Source organism: Anolis sagrei, chromosome X (assembly GCF_037176765.1).
Source record: "Anolis sagrei isolate rAnoSag1 chromosome X, rAnoSag1.mat, whole genome shotgun sequence".
Lineage (NCBI taxonomy): Eukaryota > Metazoa > Chordata > Lepidosauria > Squamata > Dactyloidae > Anolis > Anolis sagrei.
In genome coordinates this window covers 106,439,244-106,461,518 of record NC_090034.1, presented here as the reverse complement: position 1 = coordinate 106,461,518, position 22,275 = coordinate 106,439,244, and the positions used below count along the sequence as shown (strand labels likewise).

General features: G+C 41.6%; 2 protein-coding genes across 2 annotated transcripts in view; both read right to left on the bottom strand.

The window, feature by feature from the left end:
- The window catches only part of LOC137094995 (relA-associated inhibitor-like), a 73,092-nt gene extending 68,804 nt beyond the window's left edge, over positions 1 to 4,288 (bottom strand). The window contains exon 1 of the mRNA XM_067461116.1: positions 4,213 to 4,288. The gene's annotated coding sequence lies outside the window, so the exon portion shown is untranslated. The remainder of the gene's footprint in view (positions 1 to 4,212) is intronic.
- Positions 4,289 to 14,484: 10,196 nt separating this feature from the next.
- Positions 14,485 to 22,275, bottom strand: part of LOC132780528 (snake venom vascular endothelial growth factor toxin vammin-like) — a 28,060-nt gene continuing 20,269 nt past the window's right edge. The window contains exons 5-8 of the mRNA XM_067460798.1: positions 16,646 to 16,725; positions 16,509 to 16,538; positions 15,124 to 15,186; positions 14,485 to 14,858 (exon numbers count right to left, since the gene is read on the bottom strand). Coding sequence (XP_067316899.1) covers positions 14,765 to 14,858; positions 15,124 to 15,186; positions 16,509 to 16,538; positions 16,646 to 16,725 — 267 coding nt within the window. The 3' untranslated portion in view covers positions 14,485 to 14,764. The remainder of the gene's footprint in view (positions 14,859 to 15,123; positions 15,187 to 16,508; positions 16,539 to 16,645; positions 16,726 to 22,275) is intronic.

The following is a 22,275-nucleotide window of genomic DNA, read 5'->3' as shown; positions in this document are numbered from 1 at the left end:
GTTATTGCTATTATTATTATTTTGTATTGATAGGAAATATAAAATAATAATAATATATAATATTATATTATGTTATTATTGCTATTATTATTGATGATGATGATAATATATTGTATATTGTATTATTATATCGTTATTTAGACTATTTTGTATGTATTTCAACATTATAATAGATATAATATATTATTGCTATTAATTTGTATTTTTTCAAGATAATAATAGATTATATAATATATTATTATTTTATATTATTATTATTATTGCTACTATTATTTTGTATTTGTTTCAACATATCATGATAAGAAATTTTATTATAAAACAATATAATTTTATATATTAGATAATATAATAACTCGGGACTATGTCTGTTCCTGTTTTATTGTATTTTAAAGTTAATTGTATTGTTTTAATCTGTTTTTGCAAACCGCTCCGAGACAAATTGGGAGTAGAATAAATAAATAAATAAATGCTGAAATACAAAATAATAAATATTATTATATATTATTATTGCCATTATTATTTGGTATTTATTTCAACATGATGATAATAATATATTATTATATTATATTTTATTATTGCTATTATTATTTTGTAATTCTTTCAACATAATATAATTATATATAGTATAATGTATTATTATCATTATCATCATGTTGAAATAAATACAAAATAATAATAATACTAATAATAATAATATACTATGTAAAATCATTATTGTTATTTTTATTTCACATTTCTTTCAACTTTATGATAATATAATATTATATTCTATATTATTATAAAGAATATAGATATGGTTATATTATTATCATCATGTTGAAATAAATACCAAATAATAATAATAATAATAATAATATACTATATAAAATCATTATTGTTATTTTTATCTTGCATTTCTTTCAACATTATGATGATAATATAATAATATTGTATTCTATATTATTACGTAAAATATAGATATTATTATATTATTATCATCATTTTGAAGCAAATACAAAATAATAATAGCAATAATAACATTATATAGTGTATTATTTTGTATGATGATAATATTATATTATATTATATATAATTATATTATTATGTTGAAAGAACTACAAAATAATAATAATAGCAATAAATAATATAATATAGTAAATGATATATTATTATCATCATAATGTGGAAATCATAATGTTGAAAGAAATGCAAAATAATAATAGCAAGTTTTTATTTCGTATTTCAACATGACAATAATATATTCTCTAATATATCATCATCATAGCCCCCCCAAAATATTATATTATTATTATTATTATTATCCTCATAATTCCTCCAAAAGAAAAGTCTCAAAAGACAATGGCTGTGCAATTTGTTACTCCTACAAATTTATAATATTTATTATATATATATATATATATATATATATATATAATTCTATATTATTATTATTATTATTATCCTCCTCACCCCCCCACCAAGAAAAGTCTCAAAGAAGAATTTATAACTCCTTTGAATTATAGCAAGTTTATAACTCCTACAAAACAATATATCTATATAATATATATTATATAATATAATCTTTATTATTATGATTGTTGTTATTATTATTATTATTATTATTATTATTATCCTCATCATTCCTCCAAAGAAAAGTCTCAAAGGAGAATGGCTGTGCAAGTTTGTAATTCCTACAAAAACAATATATCTATACAATATAATATATAATCTTTATTATTATGATTGTTGTTATTATTATTATTATTATTATTATTATTATTATCCTCATCATTCTCCCCAAAGAAAAGTCTCAAAAGAGAATGGCTGTGCAAGTTTGTAACTCCTATAAAATAATATATCTATATAATATATATAATATAATATATAATATAATCTTTATGATTATGATGATGATGATTATTATTATTATTATCCTCATCATTCCCCCAAAGAAAACTCTCAAAAGAGAATGGCTGTGCTAGTTTGTAACTCCTACAAAAACAATATATCTATATTCTATATTATTATTATTATCCTAATCACACACACAGAAACACCCCAAAGAAAAGTCTCAAAAGTCTGTGCAAGTGTTCTGGGTCTCACCAATCCACGGCTTGGACTACAGTTCCCATCATTCCTCCAGACTTGGACTACAGTTCCCATCACACAGCCCGAATTAGACAAAAATTGCTATAATTTCCCCAGATTGGACTACAATCCCCACCATTCCTGACTTGGATAACAATTCCCATAATTCCCACAGATTGGACTACAATTCCTATCATCTCCTACTTGGACTACAGCTCCCACCATCCCCAGACATGGACTACAGTTCACAATACCTCCAACTTGGACTACAATTCCCATCACACCCAGACTTGGACTACAACTACCACCATCCCCAGACATGGACTACACAATACCTCCAACTTTGACTCCATCAAACAGCCCGAATTAGACAAAAATTGCTATAATTTCCCCAGATTGGACTACAATCCCCACCATTTCTGACTTGGATAACAATTCCCATCATCCCCACAGATTGGACTACAATTCCCATCACCCCCTACTTGGACTACAGCTACCACCACCCCCAGACATGGGCTACAGTTCACAATACCTCCAACTTGGACTACAATTCCCATCACACCCAGACTTGGACTACAGCTCCCACCATCCCCAGACATGGACTACAGTTCACAATACCTCCAACCTGGACTGCAATTCCCATCACACCCAGACTTGGACTACAGCTCCCACCATCCCCAGACATGGGCTACAGTTCACAATACTTCTGACTTGGACTACAATTCCCATCATCCCCTACTTGGACTACAGCTACCACCATCCCCAGGCATGGGCTACAGTTCACAATACCTCCAACCTGGACTGCAATTCCCATCACACCCAGACTTGGACTACAGCTCCCACCATCCCCAGACATGGACTACAGTTCACAATACTTCTGACTTGGACTACAATTCCCATCACACCCAGACTTGGACTACAGCTCCCACCATCCCCAGACATGGACTACAGTTCACAATACCTCCAACTTGGACTACAATTCCCATCACACCCAGACTTGGACTACAGCTCCCACCATCCCCAGACATGGGCTACAGTTCACAATACTTCTGACTTGGACTACAATTCCCATCATCCCCTACTTGGACTACAGCTACCACCATCCCCAGACATGGACTACAGTTCACAATACCTCCAACCTGGACTGCAATTCCCATCACACCCAGACTTGGACTACAGCTCCCACCATCCCCAGGCATGGGCTACAGTTCACAATACCTCCAACCTGGACTGCAATTCCCATCACACCCAGACTTGGACTACAGCTCCCACCATCCCCAGACATGGACTACAGTTCACAATACCTCCAACTTGGACTACAATTCCCATCACACCCAGACTTGGACTACAGCTCCCACCATCCCCAGACATGGGCTACAGTTCACAATACTTCTGACTTGGACTACAATTCCCATCATCCCCTACTTGGACTACAGCTACCACCATCCCCAGACATGGACTACAGTTCACAATACCTCCAACCTGGACTGCAATTCCCATCACACCCAGACTTGGACTACAGCTTCCACCATCCCCAGACATGGGCTACAGTTCACAATACTTCTGACTTGGACTACAATTCCCATCATCCCCTACTTGGACTACAGCTACCACCATCCCCAGGCATGGGCTACAGTTCACAATACCTCCAACCTGGACTGCAATTCCCATCACACCCAGACTTGGACTACAGCTCCCACCATCCCCAGACATGGGCTACAGTTCATAATACCTCCAACTTGGACTACAATTCCCATCACACCCAGACTTGTGGCTCCCAAGAAACTTTGAGGGCAAAGAAGAAAACAAAAGGGAAAGGGGGAGAAGGAAGGGAGGAAGGCGAAAAGGGAGGAAAGGAAGGAAAGGGGATCGGGGGAAGGAAGGGGGCCCCCCTCCCCATACAGAACACCCCAAAGTCGGGGGAAAGGGGGTCTTTGGGGACCCAGGAACCCCTCTCCAAAGGAAAGTCGGGGAAAAGCCGCACTGGCTGCGGTTTCAAAAGCAAGCAGTACCTGGCTACTATTTCTCTGAGTTTGCATCCAAGGGAAGGACCCCCCCACTTCTGATCTTTTGCCCACCCACTCCCCCTCTTTTCCTTCTCCTTTTCATCAACTTTTTGCCAAAGTTTTCCCTTCCAGAACTGACCTCAGGCGGGGCGGAAGAGGGGTCCTCCTTCTCCTCCTTCTCCTTCTCCTCCTCCGACCAGGTTTCGCCCTTCTTTCCTTCCTCCTCCTCTTCCTTCCTTCCCTCCCTCTTCTGTCGCAAGGCCACAGGTAGTCCCTCCTCTTCCTCCTCCCTCCCTCCTTCCCTCCTTCCCTTCCCACATTCCTCTCTTTCCTCAGCCAAGGGGTTTCTGAGCATGGGCAGAGCGCCTCCCTCCCTCCCTCCCTGCCTTCCTTCTTCTAAGACAGGCCTCCCTTCTGTTAGGAATTGTGGGAGTTGGAGTCCAAAACACCTGGAGGGAAGGCCAAAGTTGGCCCACACCTTTTGGGGACTACCAACCCCATCATCCCATCGGGAAACGACCTTCAAAACCAACAGCTTGAGAAAGGACCAAGGAAGGGTTTTCCCCCCTTTCGGACTACAATTCCCATCATTTCCCCAGACTGGGACTACCGTTCCCATCATCCCCCCCCCGGTTTGGACTACAGTTCTCATCACCCTCGAATTGGAATACAGTTTCCATCATTCCCCCACCACCCTGGATTACAATTCCCACCAATCCACGACTTGGACTACAGTTCCCATCATTCCTCCAGAATTGGACTGCAGTACCCATCACCCTCGAATTGGGCTCCAATTTCCATAATTTCCCCCACCCTGGACTAAAATTATCACCAATCCACGACTTGGACTACAGTTCCCATCATTCCTGCAGAATTGGACTGCAGTTCCCATCACCCTCGAATTGGACTACAATTTCCATCATTTCCCCCAACCTAGACTAAAATTCTCACCAATCCACGACTTGGACTACAGTTCCCATCATTCCTGAAGAATTGGACTACAGTTCCCATCACCCTCGAATTGGACTACAATTTCCATCATTTCCCCCACCCTAGACTAAAATTCTCACCAATCCACGACTTGGATTACAGTTCCCATAATTCTTCCAGGCTTGGACTACAGTTTCCATCATCCTCGAATTGGAATACAATTTCCATCATTTCCCCCACCCTAGACTAAAATTCTCACCAATCTACGACTTGGACTACAGTTCCCATCATTCCCCCACCCTAGACTAAAATTCTCACCAATCTACGACTTGGACTACAGTTCCCATCATTCCGCCAAAATTGGACTACAGTTTGCATCCTCGAATTGTACTACGATTTCCATCATTTCCCCCACCCTAGACTAAAATTCTCACTAATCCATGACTTGGACTACAGTTCCCATCATTCCTCCAGACTTGGACTGCAGTTCCCATCACACAGCCCGAATTGGACAAAAAATGGCCATAATTTCCCCAGATTGGACTAGAATTCCCACCATTCCTGACTTGGATAACAATTCCCATCATTCCCACAGATTGGAGTACAATTCCCATCATTCCCCTACTTGGACTACAGCTCCCACCATTCCCAGTCATGGGCTACAGTTCACAATACCTCCAACTTGGACTACAATTCCCATCAAACCCAGACTTGGACTACAGCTCCTACCATCCCCAGACATGAGCTACAGTTCATAATACTTCTGAGTTGGACTACAATTCCCATCAACCCCTACTTGGGCTACCCCTTCCCACCATCCTCAGGCATGAACTACAGTTCACGATACCTCTGACTTGGACTACAATTCCCATCAACCCCCAGACTGAGATTACAGCTCCCATTATCCCCAAATTGGACTACAATCCCCATAATCCCCACAATTTCGACTACAATTCCCATCACCACTACCCCCAACTGCCACATTTATCCAGGAAGTGACTATGGTCTTCAAAATCCTGGGGAAGCCTGTGTTCAAAATAATTCTCGGAGGAGGGGGGGGTCAAGAAAGTGTTTTTTTAAAGGACTACAACTTCCATCATCGCTCAGTATCACTTTGGGGGGGGGGAGGGATTCTTGGACTGTAGTCTCCAAAAATCCTGGGGGTGTCAGTGCTCAAAATAACTCAAAAAAGGAATTACAGATGTTTTTAAAAGGACTACAACTCCCATTATCACCCAGCTGCCTGCATCACTTTGGGGGAAGGGGGACTTATTGGCTCTGTGATTTTCAAAGATTATAAGAAAAATAGTTGTTGAGTTTTTTTAAAAAATTAAAAGGGGTGGACTACAACTCCCATCATCCCCTTCTAGATACAATTATTTTTTGCATTAGGTAACACAATTCCCCCCAAATCCTCTGGGACTCCCTATATAACAGCAGGGCTTGGATAGGAAAGGGAGATGTGTTTTTTCTGGACTACATTTCCCAGAATCCCTTGGCACTCCCTGCTTAAAAAGCCTGTGTGCCATTTTGCATGACAGGTCCCATTATCCCCTACCAGCCATACAGTTTGAAAGGATAATACATTTTTGATAATAAATCCCAAAAGTATTTAGAGCTGGGGAAAAGTGACTTTTAAAAAAAGACTACAACAACCATAATCCACTGGATTGTGGATTCTGGGGAAAAATAGTTCCAGAAAATTATATAACCTTTGTATCTATTAGTATATAAAAGGGCCGAGGAAAAGTGACTTTTTTAAGAAGACTACAACAACCATAATCCACTGGATTGTGGATTCTGGGGAAAAATAGTTCCAGAAAATTATATAACCTTTGTATCTATAAGTATATAAAAGAGGATTCCTTAAAAAAAGATCCTTCCAAATATTTGCTCCATTTGATGGCATGAAGGCACTCTGCTTATGCTCAGAAAAGCCATAGCAAGGAGAGGTAATTGAGAGACCTACCTTTATCCCGAAAGAGAGAAAACTACAAGTCCCAGCAGCCTCTGCGCCACTCCACTGTGTGACACATGGCTTTGGAATGCAAAGGCGCCTCTCACTTTCTCTCTTTCTCTTTGTGATGGCGCAAGTGGCACCACCTATGCGTAGAACTGTTAGTTGCAAGATTTAAACTGTTGTATCATGCTTAATCCTGCCTTTTTACCTTGCTTATGTATAGTTGGATTGATTGGTTATTTATAGCTGTCAATCAATGTTGTTTGCACCAGTTGAATTGCTTTTTCAGCTCAATTGTTTGGTTCCACCTCTTCCTGGAGGAGGGGAGTGCTTCCCTTTTTCATTCTGCCATCAGAGTTTCTACCAGATGGAAAAAGAATTTTAGAAAAAGAAAAATCTTTTTCTGATAACAACGCCAGCAAGGATCTGCTACGCCAGGACATGGAAACAAAAGGAAATACCAGACGAAAACGAGAGACTGACAAAAACTTTGGAAATTATGAACATGGACAGACTTACTTTTTTAATAACAAGAAGCAAAGGAATGAACATGAAAGAAACGAATTGGGAAAAAGTGATGGAATACTTTAAGCAAAGGAATAAAAGGATTCTGATCTAATGAAGGAAGAGAAGGAGGGAAGGAAGAGGAAGAAGATGAGGAGAGAAGAGAAAGTAAAAGATACTGAGAAAAGTGGCAAGAGCAGATCTCTAGAAGACCCCAGGAAGTCAAAAGCAACTGTTACTCTCTTTTTTTTTAACTCGGCTATACTTTTTATTCTGTTTTCTTTCTTTCTTTTTTTCCCCTCTCTCATTTCTCTTTCCCCCTTTCTCTTCTCTTCTTTTTCCCCCCTTTATTTTCTCTCACGCATCACTGTCTTTTTCTTTTCGGGGTCATATCAACTATTCACACTTTACACTTCTTAGTAGCTTCGGCTACAGATCCCTATTTTAAATGTAAACTGGAAATTTAATAAAGATTATCTATATCTATATCTATCTATCTATCTATCTATCTATATGTATATATATATATATATATATATATATATATATATATATAGATAGATAGATAGATAAAGAGTTTCTACCAGATGGACGTGAGTAAGAGACTTGGCTCTAAAAGCCCCTGATTAAATTACCTCTCAGCACCAATTCTGAGGTTTTTTACCCTTGAGACTTATGCTTCATTAGGTTCTTGTGGGTTTTTTCGGGCTATAGAGCCATGTTCTAGAGGCATTTCTCCTGACGTTTTGCCTGCATCTATGGCAAGCATCCTCAGAGGTGTGAGGTCTGTTGGAATAAGGACAATGGGTTTATATATCTGTGGAATGGCTGGGGTGGGGCAAGGAGCTCTTCCCTGCTGCAAATAGGTGTGAATGTTTAGCTGATCACCTTCATTAGCATTTGAAGGCCTGCCTGAGCCTGGGAAAATATGTTGCTGGGAGGTGTTAATCTGTGCCTGGTTTTTTCCTGTCTGTTGTTTAGCTGTTATAATTTTAGAGTTTTTTAATACTGGTAGCCAGATTTTGTTCATTTTCATGGTTTCTTCCTTTCTGTTGAAATTGTCCACATGCCTATTGTGGATCTCAATGGCTTCTCTGTGTAGTCTGACATGGTGGTTGTTGGTGTGGTCCAGCATTTCTGTGTTCTCAAATAATATGCTGTGTCCAGGCTGGTTCATCAGGTGCTCTGCTATGGATGACTTCTCTGGTTGAAGGAGTCTGCAGTGCCTTTCATGTTCCTTGATGCGTGTCTGGGCGCTTATGCTTCATGTTCAGACCAACCTGAACGACGTTGGAAGTCTCAAGCGCCTTCGAACCGGTTCTTTTGGCACCAGAGGAAGATCCTGAGTCTTCAAACATAGGCCGTTGTGGATTGCTCCGGCATTCACAGCCATTGAGGAAAGAGGAAACTTGGAAAAGCTTCTCAGCTTCAAACCCCTTGGACCCAGGACTAACTGAGACTGTAACGTACATTTTCCTTCACCCCTCTGAAGTTTCCAGCTTATTTCTTTAGAGAAATAACTCTTTGTGATCAATAAAATATCATTTCAAGTTATCTGCTATGTTTTGGGTCTTTGAGAGTTCCAGTTTCCTAAAGGAGGGCAAGAAGCAATCCCCTGAGGAAAGATGTCACGTTATTCCGCTCCTTTTTTTTGCCCCATTGCTAGGATCAATGGGGCAAAACAACAACAACGACAACACCCAGATAGTGATATCGACAGAGTTGAGCAGTCCAAACAAATCAGGAGGCAGAGAGAGGGCTTCTGCAAGGGAAGCAAGTGGTAGAAGAAGAGTGTTCCATCTTATAGGAGCTTGGTTTGCATTACCTTTTGGTTGGATGGGATGGCATTCTTTTGCATTTCTCCCAGGGTTGCTACAATTTTAGCAGCACCCTGAAAGGTCATTATTAACAGAGGTTGGAAGCCAGCCTGCAAGCCCTTGCAGCTATTGGTTTAAAGGTATCTCTTTGGGTTTTGTTGTTGTTGTTGTTGTTCATTCGTTCAGTCGTCTCCGACTCTTCGTGACCTCATGGACCAGCCCATGCCAGAGCTCCCTGTCGGCCGTCACCACCCCCAGCTCCCTCAAGGTCAGTCCAGTCACTTCAAGGATGCCATCCATCCATCTTGCCCTTGGTCGGCCCCTCTTCCTTTTGCCTTCCACTTTCCCCAGCATCATTGTCTTCTCTAGGCTTTGCTGTCTCCTCCTGACGTGGCCAAAGGACTTCAACTTTGTCTCTAGTATCTTTCCCTCCAGTGAGCAGTCGGGCTTTATTTCCTGGAGGATGGACTGGTTGGATCTTCTCGCAGTCCAAGGCACTCTCAGGACTTTCCTCCAACACCACAGCTCAAAAGCATCTCTCTTCCTTCGCTCAGCCTTCCCTCAGGTCCAGCTCTCACATCCGTAGGTGACTACAGGGAAGACCATGGCTTGGAGTAGGCAATGGATCTTGGTTGCCAGTCTGATGTCTCTACTCTTGACTATTACTTTGGGTCTAGAAACCGCCTTTTTTTCCTGGGGATGAGATCTCTATTTTGGAATCTCCCCATTAAAACCTTGGCAGACTGTGCAGAAAGAATCTGCGAAGCCCACCTCCTCCAAGATGAACTGAGCCCACCTCAACTGGGCTCTCCAGGCCAAGGGAGACTCCACCTCAGACATCAGAAGAGCTGCAAGACCACCAAGAAGAAGCCACGAGAATAAAGACAAAGATCCACCCAGAGGGAAAGTGTTCCTGCCAGACATCAAGGAAACCACTGACCGCAAAGGGAAGCTGATGAGGAAACACAACATACAAACTATCTACAGACCCACCAAGAAAATCCAACAAATGCTCCGTTCAGCAAAGGACAAGAGGGATCCTCTCACCTCTGCAGGAGTCTACCGTATACCATGCAGCTGGGGACAAGTCTACAGAGGGACCACCAAATACAACACGAATCAAGGAACATAAAAGGCACTGCAGACTCTTTCAACCAGAGAAGTCATCCATAGCAGAGCACCTGATGAACCAGCCTGGACACAGCATTTTATTTGAGAACACAGAAATGCTGGACCACACCAACAACCACCATGTCAGACTACACAGAGAAGCCATTGAGATCCACAAGAAGCATGTGGACAATTTCAACAGAAAGGAGGAAACCATGAAGATGAACAAAATCTGGCTACCAGTATTAAAAAAAACTCTAAAATTGAAACAGCACAACAACAGAGAGGAAACAAACAAGGACATCTAATCACCTCTCAACAAAAGATTGCTCCAGGCACTGCCAGGCAATCAAATGCTAATCAAGGTGGTCAGTTGAAATATTCACCCCTAGCTCCAGCAGACAAAAGTCCTTTGTCCCACCCTGGTCATTCCACAGATATATAAATAAACCTCAGGGTTCCGTCCTGGGCCCGGTCCTGTTCAACATCTTTATTAATGACTTAGATGAAGGGCTAGAAGGCATGATCATCAAGTTTGCAGACGACACCAAATTGGGAGGGATAGCCAATAGTCCAGAGGACAGGAGCAGGATTCAAAACGATCTTGACAGATTAGAGAGATGAAGGGCCAAAACTAACAAAATGAAGTTCAACAGTGACAAATGCAAGATACTCCACTTTGGCAGAAAAAATGAAATGCAAAGAGACAGAATGGGGGACAATGCCTGGCTCGAGAGCAGTACGTGTGAAAAAGATCTTGGAGTCCTCGTGGACAACAAGTTAAACATGAGCCAACAATGTGATGTGGCGGCAAAAAAAGCCAATGGGATTTTGGCCTGCATCAAGAGGAGCATAGTGTCTAGATCTAAGGAAGTAATGCTACCCCTCTATTCTGCTTTGGTTAGACCACACCTGGAATATTGTGTCCAATTCTGGGCACCACAATTCAAGAGAGATATTGACAAGCTGGAATGTGTCCAGAGGAGGGCGACTAAAATGATCAAGGGTCTGGAGAACAAGCCCTATGAGGAGCGGCTTAGGGAACTGGGCATGTTTAGCCTGAAGAAGAGAAGGCTGAGAGGAGATATGATAGCCATGTATGAATATGTGAGAGGAAGTCACAGGGAGGAGGAGGGAGCAAGCTTGTTTTCTGCTTCCTTGGAGACTAGGACGCAATGGAACAATGGCTTCAAACTACAAGAGAGGAGATTCCATCTGAACATGAGGAAGAACTTCCTGACTGTGAGAGATGTTCAGCAGTGGAACTCTCTGCCCCGGAGTGTGGTGGAGGCTCCTTCTTTGGAAGCTTTTAAGCAGAGGCTGGATGGCCATTTGTCAGGGGTGATTTGAATGCAACATTCCTGCTTCTTGGCAGAATGGGGTTGGACTGGATGGCCCTTGAGGTCTCTTCCAACTCTTTGATTCTATGATTCTATGAAACCCCTTTGTCCTAGTTCCAACAGACCTCACTACCTCTGAGGATGCTTGCCATAGATGCAGGCGAAACATCAGGAGAGAATGCCTCTAGAACATGGCCATATAGCCCAAAAAAACCTACAACAACCCAGTCTCCCCCATCTCTTTCAGTTTAGAAAAAAGCCTCAGATGTGCTGTTGGTCAGCTAGGAAGCTCTGACAAAGCCATTGTAAGTACAATTGAGTGACAGAATAGGTTAAGACAAGCCGTAAGCCATAAGCCAGAAATTACTTTTTTTTCCCTTTCGTATCGGGAGTAACTTGAGAAACTGCAAGTAGCTTCTTGTGTGAGAGAATTGGCTGTCTGCAGAGATGTTGTCCAGGGGAATGCCCAAATGTGTTACCATCCTGTGGAAGGCTTCTCTCATGTCCCCGCATGGGAAGCTGGAACTGCCAGACAGGAGCTCACTCCATATTGCAGATTTGAGCCGCCAAACTTCAGGTCAGCAGTTCAGCTGGCACAAGGGTTTAACCCATTTCACCACCATGGCTCATAATAATAACAATAATAATAATACCCCCAAATGCATAATTAAGGACCCCCCCTCCCATAAAAATACTTATATAAAATGGTAAAATGTGCCATATGATATGCACATAGTTACAAGGAATGCCACTGACAAAGGCAATATAATTTCCCATCCACATTATCTCAGATGGTCGAATATATGAGCAAAACTGGATTTTATTTGTCAGAAAGTCACAGGGGTTAAAAAAAAGAGTATCAATAGATGATGGGATTTGTAGTACTTTCAATCGCTTCAGCTCCCACAGACCACTGGGATGACCACCAATGATGGAACTGGGCCAAACTTGGCACACAGAGCCCCCATGACCCACTTGACATCCTGGTTGCGGTTAGGGGAGGATGGGCCACGGATGATGGGACTTGGAGTACCGTCACTTCGTGAAACCATTGCAACCAGCATGAATGACAGACCTGGACCAAACTTGGCACACATACCCCCCATGACCCACTTTACGACCTGGTGTGGTTTAGGGGATGATGGACCATGGATGATGGGATTTGCAGTACTTTCCATCGTTTCAGCTCCCACAGATCACTGGGATGCCCACCAATGATGGAACTGGGCCAAACTTGGTACACAGAGCCCCCATGACCCACTGGACATCCTGGTGTGGGTTGGGGGAGGATGGGCCATGGATGATGGGACTTGCAGTACCGTCACTCACTTTGTGAAACCATTGGGACCAGAATGAATGACAGACCTGGACTAAACTTGGCACACATAACTCCCATGAACCACTTCACACCCTGGTGAAACTTGGGAGAAGATGGACCATAGACGATGGGATTTGCAGTACCTTCACCCAACTCTCTTCTCATGGAACATTGCGGCCTCCACTAATCACAGACCAGGACCACACTTGGCACACAGACCCCTCATGATCTATTTTACGTCCTGGTGTTGTTTGGGTGAGGCTGGGCCATGGATTATGGGACTTGTAGTACCTTCACTCACTTCCTGAGCCCACTGCAACCCTCATCAATGACCGATCAAGACCAAACTTGGCTCACAGAGCCCCCATCAGCCACTCTACATCCTGGTGTGATTTGGGGGATGATGAACACTGCATGATGGGATTTGCAGTACCTTCACTCACTTCCTGAGCCCACTGCGACCCACTCCAAGGACTGATCAAGACCAAACTTGGCACACAGAGCCCCCATTTCCCACTCTACACCCTGGTGCGGTTAGGGGGATGATGGACACTGCATGATGGGATTTGCAGTACCTTCACTCACTTCCAGAGACCATTGCAACCCATACCAATGACTGCTCAAGACCAAACTTGGCACACAGAGCCCCCATCACCCACTCTACACCCTGGTGCGGTTAGGGGGATGACAGGCACGCATGATGGGATTTGCAGTACCTTCACTCACTTCCAGAGAACACTGCGACCCACACCAATGACTGATCAAGACCAAACTTGGCACACCGAGTCTCCATGATGCACTCTACATCCTGGTGCAGTTTGGAGGAAGATGGACCATGGATGATGGGACTTGCAGTACCTTCACTCACTTCCAGAGACCACTGCGACCCACACCAATGACTGATCAAGACCAAACTTGGCTCACAGAGCTCCCATCACTCACTCTACGTCCTGGTGCGGTTTGGGGGATGATGGACAATGCATGATGGGATTTGCAGTACCTTCACTCACTACCAGAGACCACTGCGACCCACACCAATGATTGATCAAGATTGGTACACAGAGCCCTCATCACCCACTCTACACCCTGGTGCAGTTTGGGGGACAACGGACACTGCATGATGGGATTTGCAGTACCTTCACTCACTTCCAAAGACCACTGCAATCCTCATCCAATGACCGATCAAGACCAAACTTGGCACACATTGCCCCCATCCCCCACTCTACATCCTGGTGCAGTTTGGAGGAGGATGGACCATGGATGATGGGACTTGCATATGGGAGTGGTAATTCACCCATACCCACTGAACCCATCTGGATCTAGACTAAACTTGGAGCACAATGCCGGGTCCCCAAGGTAGTCATAAATAAATGCTTTGCAAAAATAGGTATGTGGAAAGGAAGTCATAGAAAACAATAAGAGGCTTGAATATATATATATATATATATATATATATATATATATATATGGGGCATAGAACTATAGGGATAAGTCAGACATAAAGGTGTCATCTACACTGCAGAATGAATCCAGTTGGCACTACTTTGGACTTCCATGGCTCAATGCTATGGGGTCGAGCGAGCTGTAGTTTCCAAAGGCCTTGAGCAAACTTCAACTCCCAGCATTCCGCAGCAGTGAGCCATGGCAGTCAAAGCAGTCCCAAACTGCATTAATTGTACACTGTGGATGCATCGTGTTGCGTGATGGCATCTTCAGGGCACATTCTTGGTTTCAGTCAGATCCATTGCTTCGTCTTGGACTTCTTCGTCAGCATTGTGTCTCCATTCGTCGGAAAGTTGGCAACTGCTGGAGAAAACAACAAAATAACAACAAAATATTTATATATATTACTCTCCAATATGGTGCAGTTTGGCCCCAAGTGGTGCCATCCAGTGTAGACCAAACACGGGCAAACTTCAGCCCTTTCTCCAGTTGTTTTGGACTGCAACTCCCATCATTCCTAACAGCCTACCGGCTGTTAGGAATGATGGGAGTTGCAGTCCAAACCACCTGGAGAGAGGGCTGAAGTTTGCCCAAGCCTGTGTGCAATGCAATGCTATGGGTTACATACAGCGGAGGGGAAGACGTTGTTTCTGGCTCCCGGGGTTTCCTCTTGGCCCCAATCCGGTGGATCCTGCAAGCAGAAGAGAAGGAGCCATTTACCTTACAACAGGTTTTAAGGGCATAGTCCTTATGTCTCCCCAGGTAGGTTCAGTGAGTATGGGAGGATTACCACTCCCATATGCAAGTATACAAACAAATAAAATTTATTATTATTATTATTATTATTATTATTTATTATACATATATGTACATTCAGATATATATGCACATATATACCCACATACATATACACACAAACATGCACATTCAGATATACATATATACATGCACATGCACATTCAAATCTATATATACAGCCGCAAGCATATATACTCACATATATATCACATACACACATGCACATTCAGGTATACATACATATATACACCCACATACATATATACACAAACATGTACATTCAGATATACATACATATATACATGCACATTCAAATCTATATATACAGCCACAAAAACATATATACTCATATTCACACACACACACACACACACACACACACACATATATATATCACATACACACATACACATTCAGGTATACATACATATATGTACCCACATACATATATACACAAACATGCACATTCAGAGAGATATATATATATATATATATATATATATATATATATACACACACATATATACCCACATACACAAACATGCACATTCAGATATATATATATATATATACACACACACACACACATATATACCCACATACATATATATACAAACATGTACATTCAGTTATATATACATATATACATACACATGCACATTCAAATCTATATATACAAACATATACTACAAACATATATACTCACATTCATATATATATATATATATATATCTCACACACACACATATATCAGATACACACATTTACATTCAGGTTTCTATACATATATGTACCCACATACATATTTACACACATGCACACATATATACGTATAACACACAACATATACACACATAGGCACGTATACATACATATACACACATATACATACACACATCTGTAATATAACATTTTAGCTAAACATATATGTATCCGCATACATTATACACACACATGCACATTCATATATACTTACATTCACATACATACCTCTACATACATATATATACATGCACACACATATATACATGCATACAAAACACAGCATATACATACACAGGCACTTATACATACATATACACACATATATATCCACACACATCTTTAATATAACATTTAAGCTAAACTTTTGTTTTGAATTATGGCAAGTGCCCTTAGGTCCCATGACAGGAGAAAATCGGGGTATACATTGATATGAAGACAAGACATACATACCTCTCTTTTTTCAAACGTTTTCGCCGAGGCCTGGAAAAGAACATAGAAATTGGATTCTTAGACAGATGAAAATGCATGTTTTGGCAGGGGGAGAGGTCTTCTCGCAATGGCTTGGCATGTGCCTCTAACTCACTCACCGGCAAACACACCGCGTGTGCTCTGTGAATGTCATGACCTCCTGCTGCGTCTTGCCCAGGATGGGGCTCACACGCACCACCTGCGAGCAGGAGACAAAGTAGTTACTGGAATCATTACTTTGCAAAAGGAACTAGTTACTTTCCTTGTGACTTGGACTGGCGGCCCCTTTCGCCTCCTTTCATGACTCTATTCCTGAACTGATGCAGAGGGCCTCCTGCAAACGCCTATGGTCAACATACAATCCAGCCAAACTTATGATCAGCGTAGAATCTAGCACACCTCTGTGATTAATGCAGAATCCAGCCAACCTCTAGGATCAACGTAGCGTTCAACAAAACTCTATGATCAATGTAGAATCCAATAAACCTCTATGATATACCTAGCAAATTCCTATGATCAACATAGAATCTAGCAAACCCATATGATCAACATAGAATCTAGAACACCTCTTTGAACAATGTAGAACCTAGCAAACCCATAAGATCACCATAGAATCTAGGACACCTTTGTTCAATGTAGAACTCTGAAAACCTCTAGGATCAATGTACAATCTAGCAAACCTCTATGATCAATGTAGAATCCAATAAACCTCTAAGATCAACAAAGAATTCAGCAAACTTCTAAGATCAACGTAGAACAAGCAAACTTCTAGGATCAAGGTAAAATCCGTCAACCTCTAGGATCAATGCAGAACCAAGCAAACCTGTAGGATCAATATAGAATCCAGTCAACCTCTAGGATCAATGTAGAATGAGCAAACTTATAGGATCAACGTAGAATCCAGTCAACCCCTAGGATCAACATAGAATCCAGTCAACCTCTAGGATCAATGTAGACACTAAAAAACCTCTAGGATCAAGGTAGAATTCAGTCAACCTCTAGGATCAATGTAAACTCTAGCAAACCTCTAGGATCAAGGTAGAATTCAGTCAACCTCTAGGATCAATGTAAACTCTAGCAAACCTCTAGGATCAAGGTAGAATTCAGTCAACCTCTAGGATCAATGTAGAATCCAGTCAACCTCTAGGATCAATGTAGACTCTATCAAACTTCTAGGATCAACGTAGAATCCAGTCAACCTCTAGGATCAATGTAGACGCTAAAAAACCTCTAGGATCAAGGTAGAATTCAGTCAACCTCTAGGATCAACGTAAACTCTAGCAAACCTCTAGGATCAAGGTAGAATTCAGTCAACCTCTAGGATCAATGTAGACGCTAAAAAACCTCTAGGATCAAGGTAGAATTCAGTCAACCTCTAGGATCAACGTAAACTCTAGCAAACCTCTAGGATCAAGGTAGAATTCAGTCAACCTCTAGGATCAATGTAGAATCCAGTCAACCTCTAGGATCAATGTAGACTCTATCAAACTTCTAGGATCAACGTAGAATCCAGTCAACCTCTAGGATCAATGTAGACGCTAAAAAACCTCTAGGATCAAGGTAGAATTCAGTCAACCTCTAGGATCAACGTAAACTCTAGCAAACCTCTAGGATCAAGGTAGAATCCAGTCAACCTCTAGGATCAATGTAGACGCTAAAAAACCTCTAGGATCAAGGTAGAATTCAGTCAACCTCTAGGATCAACGTAAACTCTAGCAAACCTCTAGGATCAAGGTAGAATTCAGTCAACCTCTAGGATCAATGTAGAATCCAGTCAACCTCTAGGATCAATGTAGACTCTATCAAACTTCTAGGATCAACGTAGAATCCAGTCAACCTCTAGGATCAATGTAGACGCTAAAAAACCTCTAGGATCAAGGTAGAATTCAGTCAACCTCTAGGATCAACGTAAACTCTAGCAAACCTCTAGGATCAAGGTAGAATTCAGTCAACCTCTAGGATCAATGTAGAATCCAGTCAACCTCTAGGATCAATGTAGACTCTATCAAACTTCTAGGATCAACGTAGAATCCAGTCAACCTCTAGGATCAACGCAGAACCAAGCAAACCTCTAGGATCAACATAGAATGAGCAAACTTCTAGGATCAACGTAGAATCCAGTCACCCTCTAGGATCTACGTACACTAGCAAACTTCGAGGATCAATGTAGAACAAGCAAACTTCTAGGATCAATGAAGAATCCAGTCAACCTCTAGGATCAACACAGAACCAAGCAAACCTCTAGGATCAACATAGAATGAGCAAACTTCTAGAATCAACGTAGAATCCAGTCACCCTCTAGGTTCAACGAAGACTAGCAAATTTCTAGGATCAACATAGAACAAGCAAACTTCTAGGATCAACGTAGAATCCAGTCAACCTCTAGGATCAACGTAGACTCTAGCAAACCTCTAGGATCAACATAGAATCTAGTCACCCTCTAGGATCTACGTACACTCTAGCAAACTTCGAGGATCAATGTAGAACAAGCAAACTTCTAGGATCAATGAAGAATCCAGTCAACCTCTAGGATCAACACAGAACCAAGCAAACCTCTAGGATCAACGTAGAATGAGCAAACTTCTAGGATCAACGTAGAATCCAGTCACCCTCTAGGATCAACGTAGACTCTTGCAAACCTCTAGGATCAACATAGAATCCAGTCACCCTCTAGGATCAATGGAGAATCCAGTCAACCTCTAGGATCAATGTAGACTAGCAAACCTCTAGGATTAACGTAGAACAAGCAAACTTCTAGGATCAATGAAGAATCCAGTCAATCTCTAGGATCAACGCAGAACAAAGCAAACCTCTAGGATCAACGTAGAATGAGCAAACTTCTAGGATCAACAGAGAATCCAGTCACCCTCTAGGATCAACGTAGACTCTAGCAAACTTCTAGGATCAACGTAGAATCCAGTCAACCTCTAGGATCAATGTAGATTCTAGCAAACTTCTAGGATCAACGTAGAATAAGCAAACTTCTAGGATCAACGGAGAATCCAGTCACCCTCTAGGATCAACGTAGACTCTAGCAAACCTCTAGGATCAATGTAGAACAAGCAAACTTCTAGGATCACCGTAGAATCCAGTCAACCTCTAGGATCAACGCAGAACTAAGCAAACCTCTAGGGTCAACGTAGAATGAGCAAACTTCTAGGATCAACAGAGAATCCAGTCAACCTCTAGGATCAACGTAGAATTCAGTCACCCTTTAGGATCAACGTAGACTCTAGCAAACTTCTAGGATCAACGTAGAATCCAGTCATCTCTAGGATCAATGCAGAACCAAGCAAACCTCTAGGATCAACATAGAATGAGCAAACTTCTAGGATCAACGTAGAATCCAGTCACCCTCTAGGATCTACGTACACTAGCAAACTTCGAGGATCAATGTAGAACAAGCAAACTTCTAGGATCAATGAAGAATCCAGTCAACCTCTAGGATCAACACAGAACCAAGCAAACCTCTAGGATCAACATAGAATGAGCAAACTTCTAGAATCAACGTAGAATCCAGTCAACCTCTAGGATCAACGTAAACTCTAGCAAACCTCTAGGATCAAGGTAGAATTCAGTCAACCTCTAGGATCAATGTAGACGCTAAAAAACCTCTAGGATCAAGGTAGAATTCAGTCAACCTCTAGGATCAACGTAAACTCTAGCAAACCTCTAGGATCAAGGTAGAATTCAGTCAACCTCTAGGATCAATGTAGAATCCAGTCAACCTCTAGGATCAATGTAGACTCTATCAAACTTCTAGGATCAACGTAGAATCCAGTCAACCTCTAGGATCAATGTAGATGCTAAAAAACCTCTAGGATCAAGGTAGAATTCAGTCAACCTCTAGGATCAACGTAAACTCTAGCAAACCTCTAGGATCAAGGTAGAATCCAGTCAACCTCTAGGATCAATGTAGACGCTAAAAAACCTCTAGGATCAAGGTAGAATTCAGTCAACCTCTAGGATCAACGTAAACTCTAGCAAACCTCTAGGATCAAGGTAGAATTCAGTCAACCTCTAGGATCAATGTAGAATCCAGTCAACCTCTAGGATCAATGTAGACTCTATCAAACTTCTAGGATCAACGTAGAATCCAGTCAACCTCTAGGATCAACGCAGAACCAAGCAAACCTCTAGGATCAACATAGAATGAGCAAACTTCTAGGATCAACGTAGAATCCAGTCACCCTCTAGGATCTACGTACACTAGCAAACTTCGAGGATCAATGTAGAACAAGCAAACTTCTAGGATCAATGAAGAATCCAGTCAACCTCTAGGATCAACACAGAACCAAGCAAACCTCTAGGATCAACATAGAATGAGCAAACTTCTAGAATCAACGTAGAATCCAGTCACCCTCTAGGTTCAACGAAGACTAGCAAATCTCTAGGATCAACATAGAACAAGCAAACTTCTAGGATCAACGTAGAATCCAGTCAACCTCTAGGATCAACGTAGACTCTAGCAAACCTCTAGGATCAACATAGAATCTAGTCACCCTCTAGGATCTACGTACACTCTAGCAAACTTCGAGGATCAATGTAGAACAAGCAAACTTCTAGGATCAATGAAGAATCCAGTCAACCTCTAGGATCAACACAGAACCAAGCAAACCTCTAGGATCAACGTAGAATGAGCAAACTTCTAGGATCAACGTAGAATCCAGTCACCCTCTAGGATCAACGTAGACTCTTGCAAACCTCTAGGATCAACATAGAATCCAGTCACCCTCTAGGATCAATGGAGAATCCAGTCAACCTCTAGGATCAATGTAGACTAGCAAACCTCTAGGATTAACGTAGAACAAGCAAACTTCTAGGATCAATGAAGAATCCAGTCAATCTCTAGGATCAACGCAGAACAAAGCAAACCTCTAGGATCAACGTAGAATGAGCAAACTTCTAGGATCAACCGAGAATCCAGTCACCCTCTAGGATCAACGTAGACTCTAGCAAACTTCTAGGATCAACGTAGAATCCAGTCAACCTCTAGGATCAATGTAGATTCTAGCAAACTTCTAGGATCAACGTAGAATAAGCAAACTTCTAGGATCAACGGAGAATCCAGTCACCCTCTAGGATCAACGTAGACTCTAGCAAACCTCTAGGATCAATGTAGAACAAGCAAACTTCTAGGATCACCGTAGAATCCAGTCAACCTCTAGGATCAACGCAGAACCAAGCAAACCTCTAGGGTCAACGTAGAATGAGCAAACTTCTAGGATCAACAGAGAATCCAGTCAACCTCTAGGATCAACGTAGAATTCAGTCACCCTTTAGGATCAACGTAGACTCTAGCAAACTTCTAGGATCAACGTAAAATCCAGTCATCTCTAGGATCAATGCAGAACCAAGCAAACCTCTAGGATCAACATAGAATGAGCAAACTTCTAGGATCAACGTAGAATCCAGTCAACCTCTAGGATCAAAGTAGACTCTAGCAAATTCCTAGGATCAACATAGAATCCAGTCAACCTCTAGGATCAACGTAGAATGAACAAACTTCTAGGATCCATGTAGAATCCAGTAAATCTCTAGGATCAACGTAGACTCTAGCAAACTTCTAGGATCAACGGAGAATCCAGTCAACCTCCAGGATCAATGTAGACGCTAAAAAACCTCTAGGATCAAGGTAGAATTCAGTCAACCTCTAGGATCAACGTAAACTCTAGCAAACCTCTAGGATCAAGGTAGAATTCAGTCAACCTCTAGGATCAATGTAGAATCCAGTCAACCTCTAGGATCA